This window comes from Herpailurus yagouaroundi, unplaced genomic scaffold (genome assembly GCF_014898765.1).
Source record: "Herpailurus yagouaroundi ecotype Mexico unplaced genomic scaffold, PumYag 196, whole genome shotgun sequence".
Lineage (NCBI taxonomy): Eukaryota > Metazoa > Chordata > Mammalia > Carnivora > Felidae > Herpailurus > Herpailurus yagouaroundi.
Genome location: NW_024412427.1, coordinates 3,379,170 through 3,393,655, shown reverse-complemented (window position 1 = coordinate 3,393,655; position 14,486 = coordinate 3,379,170). Strand labels below are relative to the sequence as shown.

The 14,486-nt window shown below is 43.9% G+C and overlaps 1 protein-coding gene across 1 annotated transcript in view; it reads left to right on the top strand.

Moving 5' to 3' along the window:
- IFT52 (intraflagellar transport 52) overlaps window positions 1-13,766 on the top strand; it is a 32,352-nt gene extending 18,586 nt beyond the window's left edge. The window contains exons 10-14 of the mRNA XM_040447009.1: window positions 3,488-3,642; window positions 8,221-8,308; window positions 9,169-9,277; window positions 11,736-11,881; window positions 13,450-13,766. Coding sequence (XP_040302943.1) covers window positions 3,488-3,642; window positions 8,221-8,308; window positions 9,169-9,277; window positions 11,736-11,881; window positions 13,450-13,497 — 546 coding nt within the window. The 3' untranslated portion in view covers window positions 13,498-13,766. The remainder of the gene's footprint in view (window positions 1-3,487; window positions 3,643-8,220; window positions 8,309-9,168; window positions 9,278-11,735; window positions 11,882-13,449) is intronic.
- The last annotated feature ends 720 nt before the right edge of the window (window positions 13,767-14,486 follow it).

Genomic DNA, 14,486 nt, shown 5'->3' with positions numbered 1-14,486 from the left:
AAAACCTTTAGGATACTATTTATCAGATGATGAAGAGTGAGACCAGCGTGGAAATAGGGGCCAGAAACCTGCTTTTCTGTCCTGCTCCATTCTGGCAATCAGACCTTAAGCAGGCTATTTCTTTCTTTTTTGATTTATTTTATTTATTTTTTTAACATTTATTTATTATTAAGAGACAGAGAGACACAGAGCATGAGCAGGGGAGGGGCCGAGAGATGGAGAGACACAGAATCCGAAGCAGGCTCCAGGCTCCAAGCTGTCAGCACAGAGCCCGACGCAGGGCTCAAACTCACAAACTGCGAGACCATGACCTGAGCCGAAGTTGGATGCTCAACTGACTGAGCCACCCAGGCGCCCCATTAAGCAGGCTATTTCTAACCCTTTCTTGTCCTGGTTTTCTCATCTCTCACAGACACACCAATATCTGTACTCTCTGTCTCACAGGATAATTGTGAGACCTCAATTAATAGATGTATACTTACTTATTAAATTAAAAGGTGTAGGAAGTGCTATACAGCTGTCAGACTTTCTTAAACCTTGTATTTATTATATACAAGCACTGTGTATCATATACTTCCACATAAATCATCTTATATAATCCTTACAACAGCCCTGGGAAGGAGATGGTCTTATTCTCATCTTAGAGATGAGGAAATGGAAATTCTGCAAGATTGCAGTATGCCCCAAGAGCAAACACTTGCAGAGCCAGAACCGAAACCCAGGTCTCGATTCAAGTCTCCTTGTTCTGGAGCGCCTGGATGACTTAGTCAGTTAAGCATCCGACTCTAGATTTTGGTTTAGGTCATGATCTCATAGTTTGTGAGATCGAGCCCTGTGTTGGGCTCTGTGCTGACAGTGTGGAGCCTGCTTGGGATTCTCTTTCTCCCTCTCTCTGCCCCTCGCTCCCACGCGTGCGTGTTTTCTTTCTCTCTCAAAATAAATAAAAACCCCAAAAATGTTTATTTAAAAAAATAAAAAAATTAAAACAAAAAACAAAAACCCAAAGTCTACTTGCTCTACAATTGTGTCTCTGTTTCTTAAACTCTGAAGTGTCAGGAAAGTGATTTCCTGGCTGCGGATAGCAGGGAGTGGGTAAGAATATGGTCAGAAATGGTGGACTGCTGCCTGCTTCCTCCCTCAGCTGAGGGTGTGGCCTCCCCAAAACCGACTTGGGTTAGGAAACAGAAGAGCCCCGTGTCTAAAACATTCCCTCATACGGAAACATGAAGTATACGGATGTTTTGCTTAAATTCCTCCCGAAAAGTGATATAAGCCTCCCAAATAAAACAATTGGGGTACAGTCAGGAATTCACTTTTCAGATCTCACAGGACCCAACTCTTGAGTGGATGGCATCTTTGGCAGCTGCCAGTCCTAGTTAGGGCATTGGGGGCCGAGGGAAGCAGCACTACGAGATGCTGTGTCTGCTCCTGGTCTTTGTGGCCACCTGCTCTTACTAAGTTTCTGCCATTCCTGTTTTCTAGCTGAGGAAATGGAAGTAAGTACATTCTTCAAGGTCCCTGCTGAGATTGATACCTGGCCAGCCATAACTAATGCGCATGTCAGGCTGATTCTGGAGCCTGTGCTTTTCTGCTGCTCTGTTGTTGACTGTCTACCGCACGTGACACTGGACTGGTTCAGAAGGGAAGTGTCAATAGGGAGCCAGAGGAAGATGGGGTCGTTGAGGCCTTTCTCTAAAATCATGCAGTCTCCTGTATGTTATGCATATGAGACCTGGTGCAAATGTCCTTTGCATTGTAAGGCTTTGGCAAGTAAAATGCTGGGCCCAGTAATGCTGCAAAGTAAGAAATTCTGAAAATCCAAACTTCATATGATTTCAGATGAAATCTTATGTTGGAATAGGTTTCAAACCCAGCTCAGTTTCAAATGTTACTTAATGAAATGGTAGCTGAGTAAAGAGCTAAGAGGATTTACATGACAAGTTTTAATCTCTAAATCTGCTAGGAAGTCATGAAAACCAGTGGTCTTGGGAACACTCTTATGTTTCTGTCTGGACATCTAAGGTCTTGATGGTTTTCTGAACTAGGATTTGGTAGCAAGTCTCTGTGCAAAGATGCGAACCATCCTCAGGACCTTTGGGATGCTTGGCCCTTACTGATGTTCCTGCTGTGCGTGTCCTGACACAGTCAGGGCCTTTGTTATTGCTCTCACCTTCAACCCCCATTCTGTTACCGGGTTGAAACCTCTAACACAGACATATCTCTTGGGACATACATCTCTTGGGATATAGAGAAAAACGAGCCTGTTTGTATAGGCTTATTTCTGTAATGCTTAAGTGTGTTTCCTCAAGTTCTAGCACTGGAAAATGTGGAATACATTGTTGCAGGGGACTTCAGAGGGCAATTAGGAGTCAACTTATTGTTGTCAGCACGCCTTTATTTAAAGTTAAATGTACTTTTTAGGTAGGTAATGCATTCACAGTTGGGAATTCAAAAGCATACGCAATGAACAGTTTCCCTCCTGTTTTTGCTGAACCACTTTGTCCCCCTCCCCAGTGACAACAATCTCAACTGTTTCTTGTATATTCTTCCAGAGATGTTTTATATATCTATAAGCAAACAAGTATGTGTGTGTATCTCCTTCCTTTTTGTTTTACACAAATGTACTATATACACTGTGTGTATTCACCACCTTAGTTTTTAAAATTGGCAATATGTCTTAGAGATGTTTCCTTATTTATATATAAAGAGCTTTCTTTCTATTTTTGTTCATTTTGTTTCTTTAAGACTATTTTCTAATGTTTGTACTGTAGTATGTTTAACCAGTCTCCTATTGATGGACATTTAGGTTTTCCTGGTCTTTTACAGTTACCAGCACACAGCATGTGTCATCATTTAGGGCTCTCAGCAGTGCTGGAGGCATGTCCTTGGTTAGGTGAGAAGGGCTGGGATCTAGTGTCCAAGTGGGAGGGTCATCTGTGCCGGGGTCACAGGTGGTTCATACATATAACAGGAGAGGAAGCCGAGTATAAGGCCTAGATGCTGGTGGGTGGATAGCTGTAGTGGGAGCTTGTGGACTGTCTTTTATGATTGCTTGTGTTTTCTCAACTGAAATAGAAAATAAGGTCTTCAGCTAAAATTAAGAAAGGTAAAATTGTTTGAGATGGATGAAGTAACAAAAGGAAGGTATTGCCTAGGACAACGGGAAGTGAATGAACTAGGCAAATACAGCTGATTGCTGAGCACTTGAGATCAGTGGTCATGAAATCAAAAGGAGGCCAGTCGGCATGGTTGTTTATCCAGCTGTGTTCAGTACTGCATGAGGAATTACAGAGTTGGATTTAACCAGCGTTGGGGTTTAGCCAAGTGACTTTTATTCCTCTTTCCACATGAAATGGCTTATTTGGGTTTAGTTGTTAGTGACCAGAGACAGTGAAATCTCTTGGCAAGAGCAGAACTATTGCAGAGTTAGACAGATGAAATTCTTACTCCTGCCGTGCTGTGTGATGAACCCTCTTGTGGCTTTCAGATTTCCGACTACATGATGCTGCCCGACACAGCCACCCTGTCAGAGCGGCTTCGAGTGTGTCTCCAGGAGGGCGATGAGAACCCAAGAGACTTTACCACCCTCTTCGATCTGTCCATTTACCAGCTGGATACCACCTCCCTCCCCAAGGTCATCAAGTCAGTACCTGTAGCTCTCAGCTGCACTGCACTTCATTCTTGAGTGTTTGGTTTGAAAACATGAGCCTTGGGACGGGAGATAGGGTCATGGCATATGTGGTATGCAAAACATGTTCTCAGATCTCTGATGAGATCGACAAAGATAGCTGAGAAAATTGGGGTGGGGGTTGCAGTTATTAGTCTCCTGTTGTGTCCCAGGCTCTGTATCAGGCATTTGGGGCAACCAGCTTGTCCTGGTTTGCTTGGGACTTTCCTGGTTTCCGCAAAGAGGGTCTCATGCCCCCAGGAACCCCAAGTAAAGTGAGTTGGTTAGGCAAGGTGCCCTGCAGGCACTGCATGTTATTACTTCACTTCATACTTTGAATTGCCTCTGAATTACCTGCTGCATTTCCAGCTGAGGAAACGGGTTTAGGGAGGGTAAGGTCTTCTCCCAAGGTGGGAGCCTGAATGGCTTTCAGACTGGGGCTTTCCCTTGTTTCATTGCCTGCTCTGTTGCCTGCTTGTTGTTATTGTCCATTCCTAATGACAGGGACAGGGACTGAGGGCAACATTTTTCAGCCTCTTTGGCCAGGCATGGGGTTTACATCTGGATAAACCAAAGGCTGAGGGTGCAAATTACCGATGAGTGTCTAACTTCCTACTGCTGTATTTATGTTCAGGTTCCCCAGATACTTACTGACCACCTCCTGTGCCAGGCACTGTGTCCACAGTTCATGGTTTAATGGAGGAGACAGACAGAGGCTGTGGTGCAAGGTCATTGTATTAATGCTAAACATGGGCATAATGAAGAGTGAGAATTTCACTCTTAAGGGGGTGAGCAGGGAAGCCTTTATGAAAGAGGGGCCCTCTTAGCCAGGCATTGATTCTTTCAACAAACAATTTAGGGGGCCTTGTGTCTGCTTGGCACTGTACTGGGTGCTCCCCCGTAAGGGGTGAAGAGGCTTCAGGAGATGGCAGGGATGTTCAGAGAGAGAGGTGGGCAATGATGTAGCTTCTGTGCAAAGCCCACATGTTCACATGTGTAGCTGTGTCCAGGCAAGGAAGTTTATTTCTAACTGCTCTTTGAACTGCATTTAGCCTCGACTTCAAATGAGGCCAACTTAGTAATAGTTGAAAGCTTGGTCCTCTGAAGTCCCCTGCAACAATCTGTTCTGTGTTCTCCAGCACTGGCACTTGAGGAGACCTGCCTGAGCATCACAGAAATAAGAAGCCAAGGCAGACAGCCTGAGGCTCGGCAAGGGCCTAATTTGTGAATGGGATGCTAGTAAAGACCTCTAGAGGAGGGACAGGATTGAATCTGTTTTCTAAAACCAGGTAAAACAATGCCTTGCGGCAGTTTATACAATTGATCGGGGGGAAAAAAAAAGTAGAAGAAACCAGCTAGGCAACTGTTGACAGTAGATTGGAGGGTTGAGGGGTGACACTGGTGGGAGCAGTAGCTGTGGTTTCAAGAGATGTTTGGGAAGAAAGAATCCTAAGCCACAGGCCATGGAAGGCTGTGATGGCAAGGTCAGAGATAGTGGTTTCTCCCTCAGGGATCTGGGCACCTGGCAGTGCTGTGGACTGGCTCTCAGGATGTGGGGAGAGGAGAGAGAGGAGTTCTGCTCCAGGCGCCTCCATCTGATGTGGCTGAGAGGTTGCCCTGTGAAGAATGCAGGTGGAACCACCAGTGTAGATGTTGAAGAGGCCTAGAGAAGGTGATTAGAAAAGTGGGGGAAGGGCTAGGTACTCTCAAGGACAGCACTGGAGTGGGAATTGGGCTGGAGACAGGGCCTCACAGCTACCCTTGCTTTTGAGGAGGAGAAGAGGAGGGCCTTTGGCAAGCTGGGGAGAAGGAGCTGGAGGGGCAGGGGAGTGCGGGCAGCAGGAGAGTCCCTGGAAGGGTGTGGGGCAGGGAGTAGGAAAGAACTGGGAAACTGGGAAACCAGATGGCCTGGAGATGGGCCCAGGGCTCCTCCTCCTCTGTGGTTGGAACTTTTCTCAGAATAACAAAAGGCACAGCAGGCTGCCCCACTTGTGAGTTACAGTCTACCCAGTTTCTGCCTTTGCTTTCTGTCATCTTCTGATGTGGTTTACATCAGGGTGTTGTGACTGTGCTGAATGTGGGATTGATTGGAACCATTATTTTAGTGCCATCAGAGTCAAGTAGTAGATATTTTGGAGCTTAGATAACTCTTTTAATTGAATTTGTCTTTTATACCAAAGCAAAGGACAGTAGTTACGGGCCAGTTTCTATATGGTGCTCTTAGGAATTTATATTTGCTAGTAACATCTTTTGAATACAATTCCTCTTTTCTAAGTAAAAATTCGATTAGCCTTTAAATATTTAAACATCTGAATGATGTTGCTCTGAAGTAACTTCATTTGTCCATCTGGTATTTACTGATGCCTGTGGGGGTGAGGTAGAGACAAAGAGCATGGAGTCCCTGCCTTCTGAGTTCATGGACTGATGGGTTGGGGACTGAGACATAGAGTGGTGAAAACACAGTGCCAGAGGTCAGGCCAGGGTGTTCTGGAAATAGATAACTCAGCCCCATTTCATAGGTTTCTATTTAGCATTGGCATTTGTTCCTCCCCTTATCCCCCCTGCCCAGCACCCCCACCCCACAGTCAGCTTTCTGAATTAGGTTTTCTTGGTTTTAAGATTAGTTTCTCCATGCATCCCCCACTCCCATCAAGCGCACGGTGACTCGTAGGTGGAGGAAGATTTGGGCGAGTTGCAAGCTGAGCAAGAAAGAGAAGATGCACTGGCGTTTGTTTTATTATTCACACAGGGCTTCAGTGTAGCCAGCTCCATCTGCAGACAGCAAAAAATCATGGCTGGGATGGCCAAGGCCAGAAAATCATGGCAGCAGGGTTCTTCGTGTGCCAGTGGTGGGACCTTTAGCTTAAACATTGCCCCTAATGACATTCTGCCTTCAGTATAGACCGAGTCATGGGGCTTTGGGTTGGCAGGGATTGGCCAGCTCTGAGTTCTGATCTTGCCTTTGTCACTGCTTACCCATGTGACCTTGGGAAGCTTCTTTATCTCTATACTTCTGCTTTTTTTTCTATAAGAGATTATACCCACTGACCAGGGTTGTTTTGCAGTCGGTACTCAGTGAAAGTTATTCCTGTTCCCTCCCTAGGGATCTTCTGCATTGCCAGGAAAGCTTCTTCTCCCCAGGCACCTGGGAATGGTGGAGGCAGTGATAGCAGTCAGCTCAGCTAAGTGCCTTTCTGAAGTCACAGACCTCTTTCCTTTCTGAAATCACTTGTCCATAGAAGCAGGCATGGGGGCGCCTGGGTGGCGCAGTTGGTTAAGCGTCCGACTTCAGCCAGGTCACCGTCTCGCGGTCCGTGAGTTCGAGCCCCGCGTCGGGCTCTGGGCTGATGGCTCAGAGCCTGGAGCCTGTTTCCGATTCTGTGTCTCCCTCTCTCTCTTCCCCTCCCCCGTTCATGCTCTGTCTCTCTCTGTCTCAAAAATAAATAAACGTTGAAAAAAAAAAATTAAAAAAAAAAAAAAAAAAGAAGCAGGCATGAACTTTGTTCACACCCATTGACATTTGCTTATTTAGCTTAATTTTAAAAGATCACAAATGTGTTCATAGTTTAAATTAGGTGAGTATATTTTAATTTGCCTCATTTCCAGAGGAGTTCAGCCAGCTTACAAAATTATTACGGTGCAGAAGGATAAAAGGAATGTTTGAGAGAATGGAGGCAGAGGGGAAGCCATAATCAAAAAGAAACACAGGGGTAAGGTCAGCACTTGACTCTGTAAACTCATCACTGGCGTTCTCCCTGTGCCGTAGCCACTCTGGCTGCCCTGAGGTTCTGTGAAAATATCTAGCACCCTTATTCCTGTTCTCCTTGCTCTTGCCTCTGCCTGGGATACTTTTGAAAGTAAGTGCATGACTTCCTCCCTCACTTCACTCAGGGCTTTTCTCACTTCTCTCACTTCTTCACTCAGGGCTATACCTCCTGCCTCTTCCCTGTCTTTATCCCTCTGTCCTGGTTTGCTTTTCTTCTTACTACGTATTGGTAGTCATCTAAGGTCTTGTTTATTGTGTGTCTCTCCTCTAGTAGAATGTAAGTTCACAAGGGCTGCCTTGGTCTCTTGTCTTCACCGTTGCTGTTCTCCTGGTGTATAAAACCGCCTGGTGCACAGTACATATTCAGTAAATACTTGCTGAGTGAGCACACAGAAGTATATATTGTACAGATCTGTTCAGTTGCAAGAAGCAGACTTCAGATTTGACTCCTGTCTCTTGGTGGTGAAAAAAAATAAGGAAACAGAGTGAGTTACCACATTTATAGTGTCCACTGGGTAAAAATAAAAAGCCTGTCTAGGAGAAGCCTGATATGAAACTTGAAAAAACTTTCCCCTTCAGTTCACAGTATAGTTGTGCCGTGTGATACAGTAGGGAATATTCGTGAAAGGATTGTTACATTACATATACTAACACATTTTGTGTGCTTTTCTGTGAAAGTGTTGAACCACATGATTTGATGGAGAACAGCACAGTGTGGTCAGTTAGATGTGCTTTGCCACAGTGTCTCATCCTGATTCCTGCTTTTTTTGTCTTCTTGCTAACACAGGGCCCATGAACAGCTAAATGTGAAACATGAACCTCTCCAGCTCATCCAGCCTCAGTTTGAGACCCCACTGCCAGCCCTTCAGCCAGCGGTGAGTAGGTGTGCATGGGGGATCCTGCTACAGAACCCTACTGTTTGTCCTTACTTTCCAGCTGGGCCATCACATGGGTCCTTCTCCCAACCATGTGTAGTTGTACACCCAATGCATGTGGTACTTCTCAGGAAGTTGTGTTTCTCTGGCTCTAAACATGCAGAGACCAAACCTATTAGTACTCCTTAGGGACTTCCACTGGGTGTAGCTCCCAACTGAGAAATCAAGGGCGTGGACTTTTCTGGTCGTTAAGCATTTCCCATCTGTGTACTTGGAGGGCATATAGGAGAAATCCTGGGTGGAAAGGAGGAAATGCTTTGTACTGCAGCTTTCTAGGCAACAGGCCCTCAGATTCATAGCACAGTCTGTAGCCCAGGGGGTAGTCATGTGTGCACAGGTCACTTTCAATATTCCAGTCCAGCATTAAGTCAACTTACCTTCAAAACTCTCTTATCCCACCACATTCTGGAATACACTTTCTACATGGATCTACATCTGCTTCCCCAATTTCTGCCCCTAATGAACTCATAGTTAAATGAGAAACAAGTTGTCCAATCAGATGTTCAACACAAATAAGCATAATTATCCCCAAGCTTTTGTCCTTGCACAAGTTAGTGGGCACTGGTGTGTCAGTTTGATCAGTTTAGTGCTGTTTTAGAGCTGGTTCTGTTTGATTGCTTACAGTGCACTAGTCCTCTTGCTTGATATGGTCTAAGGGGTTAGGGCAGGAGGAGGTGACAGGCATTTGGGTGGTTCATCCCAGGGAAGGGCTGAATTGGCTTCTCATTTCCTTCCATCCTTATCACTGTCAGTTGTGGCTTTGCATGCCTTCTTTCATGAAAGACCTGATTTCCTTTCAGGTTTTCCCTCCCAGCTTCAGGGAGTTACCACCTCCCCCACTGGAGCTGTTTGACTTGGATGAGACATTCTCTTCGGAGAAGGCCCGCCTCGCTCAGATTACCAATAAGTGTAAGTTTGGCCAGGTTTTTTTTGTTGTTGTTTTCTTTTGTAAGTTTTATGTAGTTGTCAACTTCTGAGATTTGCCATGAGAGAAAGCTAGAGTTTGTTCAGGGAGAACAAAATATGAATGGCAGTGTAAAATGAGAGTTTCTGTTTATTTCATGTAAATGATGTTGGTTGTTTCTCTCAGGCCAGTTTGCTCAGTGAGTTAGAACATGATGCAAAGCAGAAGCCAAGGTCTCAGCTTTAACCCCTATAGGTCTTTAGTTCTGACTTATTGAGTAACCATAGGATGCATTCTGACCCTGGCTGCCACTTAGCAAGTCTAGGTCATTGGTCATACGAGCCGTTAACTAAGAAAATTCATTCAAGGCCAGAAGAATTATAGAGACTTCAGATTGGAAGGGATCCTGGGAGAGTTATGTGTACCCACCTTGACATGTGGATGAGGAGGTGAGGCCCCAAGCCTCATGCCTATGAGGTGAGTGGTTCTCCTGACTCTTGGCCCAGTGCTCCCCTGACATGCATAGCAAATGGGCCTGCACACAGGTGCTCAGAGGCATAAAATTAACCATCCATTTTGAGGCAGTGACCCCACTCCTGAGAATCTAATCTAAGGAGATATGTGAAGGCATATAGATGATTACTATGTTATTTATTTTTTAAATTAGGAATAAAAATTATTTACCCATTGGGAATAGGCTTAGGGTACACTAGCAGGGGAATGGTAGTAAATTGTGTCACATTTATTTGATGGGATGACATGTCATTATAAAAGAGGTTTCCAGGGGCCAGGGAGTGACACTGATAGAACTTAAGTGAGAATCCTAAATGAGGAAGGGCAGGATATAAAATTCCATGTTCACTAGGATCCTAACTATGAACAACATCTATATGTACCCAAGGACCAGGAAGGAGACTGCAAAAATAAAAACAGTTCAGTGTAGAACACCTTAACTGCATCTCTCTTCTTTGTCAAGCCTTGTGGTAAGTGCTGAACAATCAAAAATTAGCAAGATGTAGTGATTGGTGCAGTAGGAATAACACACCTGTGAAGGGTCAGATGGTTTGACCCAGCATTTCTGTTTCTAATTTATCCAGTTTATCCAAAGAAATCCTTGTAGAAATGTGAAACAAAAAATTATAGCTATAGAGATATTAATTGTAGCATTAAAAAATTGCCAACAGTCTAATGGGCCATCAGTAGAGGGTTTGGTTTAAAAAATAACGAAATATTATACGTCTGTTAAAGGAAAGATACAGAGCATAAGCTTTGACATAAGATGTCCATGAGACATCGTTAAATAATGAAAGCAACTTACAGAACTATTATAGTTTGATCCTATTTTTTACACATATGTAAATATGTAGGCATACATGGCAATAATTACCTTAGGTGGTATCAGTGGAGATAGAGTTGGGGCAAGAGATTTTTGCAGCTGTATGGTTTGATTTTTTTTTTTTTTTTTTTTTTTTTTTTTTTGAGAGAGAGAGAGAGTGTGTGTGTGCATGCATGAGTAGGGGAGGGGCAGAGGGAAAGGGAGAGAGAGAATCTCAAGCAGACTCCATGCCCAGTGTGGAGCCTGACGTGGGGCTTGATCTCACGACTGACCATGAGATCATGACCTGGGCTGAAATCAAGAGTCAGATGCTTAACTGACTGAGCCACCGAGGCGCCCCTATGGTTTGAATATTTTAATAAAAAACTTACATTTCTATCATAGCTTTAAAAAATGCACATCAGAAGGGGAAAACAGAAAGGAATTACAGTATAGTGTAAGAAGGGCTGTAATGGCTGTCCATCCTTGATATAGGGCTGCTGGGGATGGCTGCACAGAGATATGTTATTGGTGGAATTATGAGTGCTTTTTTTCTTCTTTCATTTCCTTTTCTATAATATTGCTATAATAAATGCTATTTAAAATACCCATATGCCCTTCTCATAATGGTCCTTGCTACATTCAGAGAATGGTAATTTGATTTCCCTCTAGTTCCTCCTATTCTTTGTAATGTAGGAATGCTGGATCTGGGAATAGGAGAGCCAGAGCCATTCCAGCTTTATTCTAAAGTGTATTTATTTAATTTTGAGAGAAAGAGAGAGGGAGAGGGAGAGAGAATACCAAGCAGGCTCCACATTGTCAGCATGGAGCCCGATGCTCGAACTCACTAACTGCAAGACCATGACCTGAGCTGAAATCAAGAGTCGGATGATGCTTAACTGACTGAGCCACCCAGGCGCCCCCAGCTTTATTCTAATTAGGAGTGTCACACTTTTGTCCTGATTTATAAAAGCAGCACATCAGAGATCTCTTTAGTTTGTTACTGTATAGGTCCTGTGGTCACATTACCCTAGGAAAAGTCTTGAGAGGTATAGGAACCTGACAAGGGGACACCTATACCACAGTAAGTCTGTACTTTGGAAAGGACAGGAAATAAGGGTTAATCTGACTGCTCCAACTGTGCTTAGGTACTGAAGAAGACCTGGAATTCTACATCAGGAAGTGTGGTGATATTCTTGGAGTAACCAGTAAACTACCAAAGGACCAACAAGATGCCAAACATATCCTTGAGCACATCTTCTTCCAAGTAGTGGAGTTCAAGAAGTTGAATCAGGTAGAGCCTAGAAAGCCCACTGAAGTGGAAGCTCTTTGAGTGGTGGTATCTTCCATAAACTGGACTTCTCGTATTTTATGCCATTCATTCATTCTGCAAGTATTTATTAAGTATCTACTAGGTAAACAAAACAGACAATGATCCCTGCACTTATGTTCTAGCTGAAGCTTGACAGAAGACAATAAACATAATAGATAAGTAAATCACATGGTATGCTAGAAGGTGATGGCATAGAAAAAGTAGAGCAGGGATCAAGCGTGCTGAATGTGGCAGTATTAAATAGGGTGGTTAGGGTAGGTCTCACTACAAAGGTGATATTGGAGCAAAGTCCTGAAAGTGTTGAGGATTTTGCCATGCAGACAGCTGGGAGACGAGTGTCCCTGGCAGAGGGAGACCTGTACAAAGTCCTGAAGGCTGGGCTTGGCCTGGCTTTTTTGAGGCATAGCAGTGATGTCAATGTTGCTAGAGAGACCTGAGCACAGGATACAGAAGCAGGCCATGAGGTCAGCACCTCATGATGGAAATCATCTTTCTCTGGACTGAGGATCAAGGGCTTTAAAATTATGCCTGGCCTTCATTTTGTCTATCCCTTGATGAGATTTCTAAAATTAAATGTTCAACCACCGTTGGAAATGGGCATTTATATACTACCTATTCTACCAATGGGAGAATAGATTTGTCCCACTTTTCTGGAGAGCTTTTTTATATTTCTCAAAAGTCCTCAAAATGTATGTACCTTTGACACAGCAATTCTAATCCTCAGAATTTGTCTTAGTAATATAATCCTGAATGTGTAGATTTGCCAACCAGGATGCTCCGTGTAGCACTGTTTTAACAGAAGAAAAATCTTCATCAGTATGGAGCTAGTTAAGTACCAAGGGTGCATCCCTAAGATTAAAAATGTTTAGAAGAATGTTTAAGGACTTGGGAAGACATTCAGGATATGGTAAATGGGGTTGGGGGGAAGGGCTATAAATATATACATACTTAGGATTGTATGTGCTGAGTGGAATGGTTGGAATCTACTGGCAGGGACTGACTCTCCTGGGTACTCATGATGCTAGATGTTGGGGCTGTGGTAGTAAACAAGACGAAAGTGGCCTTTGCTATCTCTTCCTGAGCCACATGCAGTGGGGGAGACTGGAATACATAGGGGCAATTAACAGCGCTCTGATGTAATGCCATGAGGAGCACAGAAGTGAGTTGATATAACTGCGGGGCACTGAAATGTGGAATTTTGCTCAGGTAGGTTCTCAGCAGTACTCACCCTGCTGACAAGGCAGAGACAGGCCCCTAAGGCCAAGATAAGAAGTCTGGTGTGGTATTTGCCTTGGTGCCTTCAACTGTATTTGCTCCCCCTCATTGCGGTGGGTGGTGGGCAGTAGTCAAAAGCCCTGTCTGATAGTGAAAACTTGATCCTCCAGCTGGATTCAGCCTTAAAGCCAGAGATTACTATATGTCCCAATTAATGATGGTTCAGAATCTTAATCAAAGTATAAAATACCAGACTTCCCATTTCATGCTTTGTACTGAAATACTAAAATTCTGTGTCTTATTTCTTCATTCAGGAACATGACATTGATACAAGTGAACCAGCCTTCCAGAACAATTTCTGAGGACCATGCCTCTTGAAGCATCTTCTGCCTCCTGATTCCTTTGTAAACTATTTTTGAATTGTTTCTCAATTCCTTATCAACATTGTCTATACACTCTTTCTTCCATGAGTTGTGGAAGGTCTGTGCGTCTTCTGTAGTGCCCAGATAGGTATAGTGTTTCTAACAAGATCCTTATGTAAGATACATTCCATTTTTAAGATTAAACCTACTGAATCTGTACTTTTATAATTTATGAAAGTCTTTCATTGAAGTCTTTTCTTCCAACTGTAGTTCTGAATTTGAGTCTCCTTTATCAAAAGCATAAATGTCAATATTATGAATATTATTCAGCTTTTGGACTACCTCAAGGATATAAAACAAACTTAACCCACGTGACCTGTTCGCCAAATGTGCTTAATGAAAAAGATGAAATAGTAGATAGATACCTTCCTTACATAGATCACTCACCCCTTCCTTTCTCAGCTACCCCCAGGCCACAACCATTTGGAGGCTGTTGTCTCCATTCACACTTTACCACCCTCCTCTGAGCTCCTGAAGCACTGAATTGTCATTTTCGGTTATGATGATGTGATCATCTGTCCCAAGGACAATGGGAAAGACTGTACGTGCTTGAATGGGACAGCTGGGTACTGGATACACTGGGGACCTGCATTGGTGGACCCTCAAAGCCAGATAGAAGATTGCAGAGCCACTACCAGTGTGTAAGGAATGTGTTGCAATGGGAACAGTTTAGCTGGTGGGTTCTATAAAGATGGGAACTGTGGAAGGAAGGCCATTTACGGAGAGTGTGATATAACCCCAAGAGGAAGTAATGCAGATGAACTCAAGTGCTGTTGTAAGAACGGTGGCATTTTGAAATAGATTTGGTCTGATGGTTGGAAGGTCAGATTGGCAAGATTTTGAGCCTGATATCCTGGGAAGTGGTGGAGCTTTTGGAAGATGGAGATTCTGAGAAGTGAGCTGCTTTGGAGCATATGAATCCAGTTGAG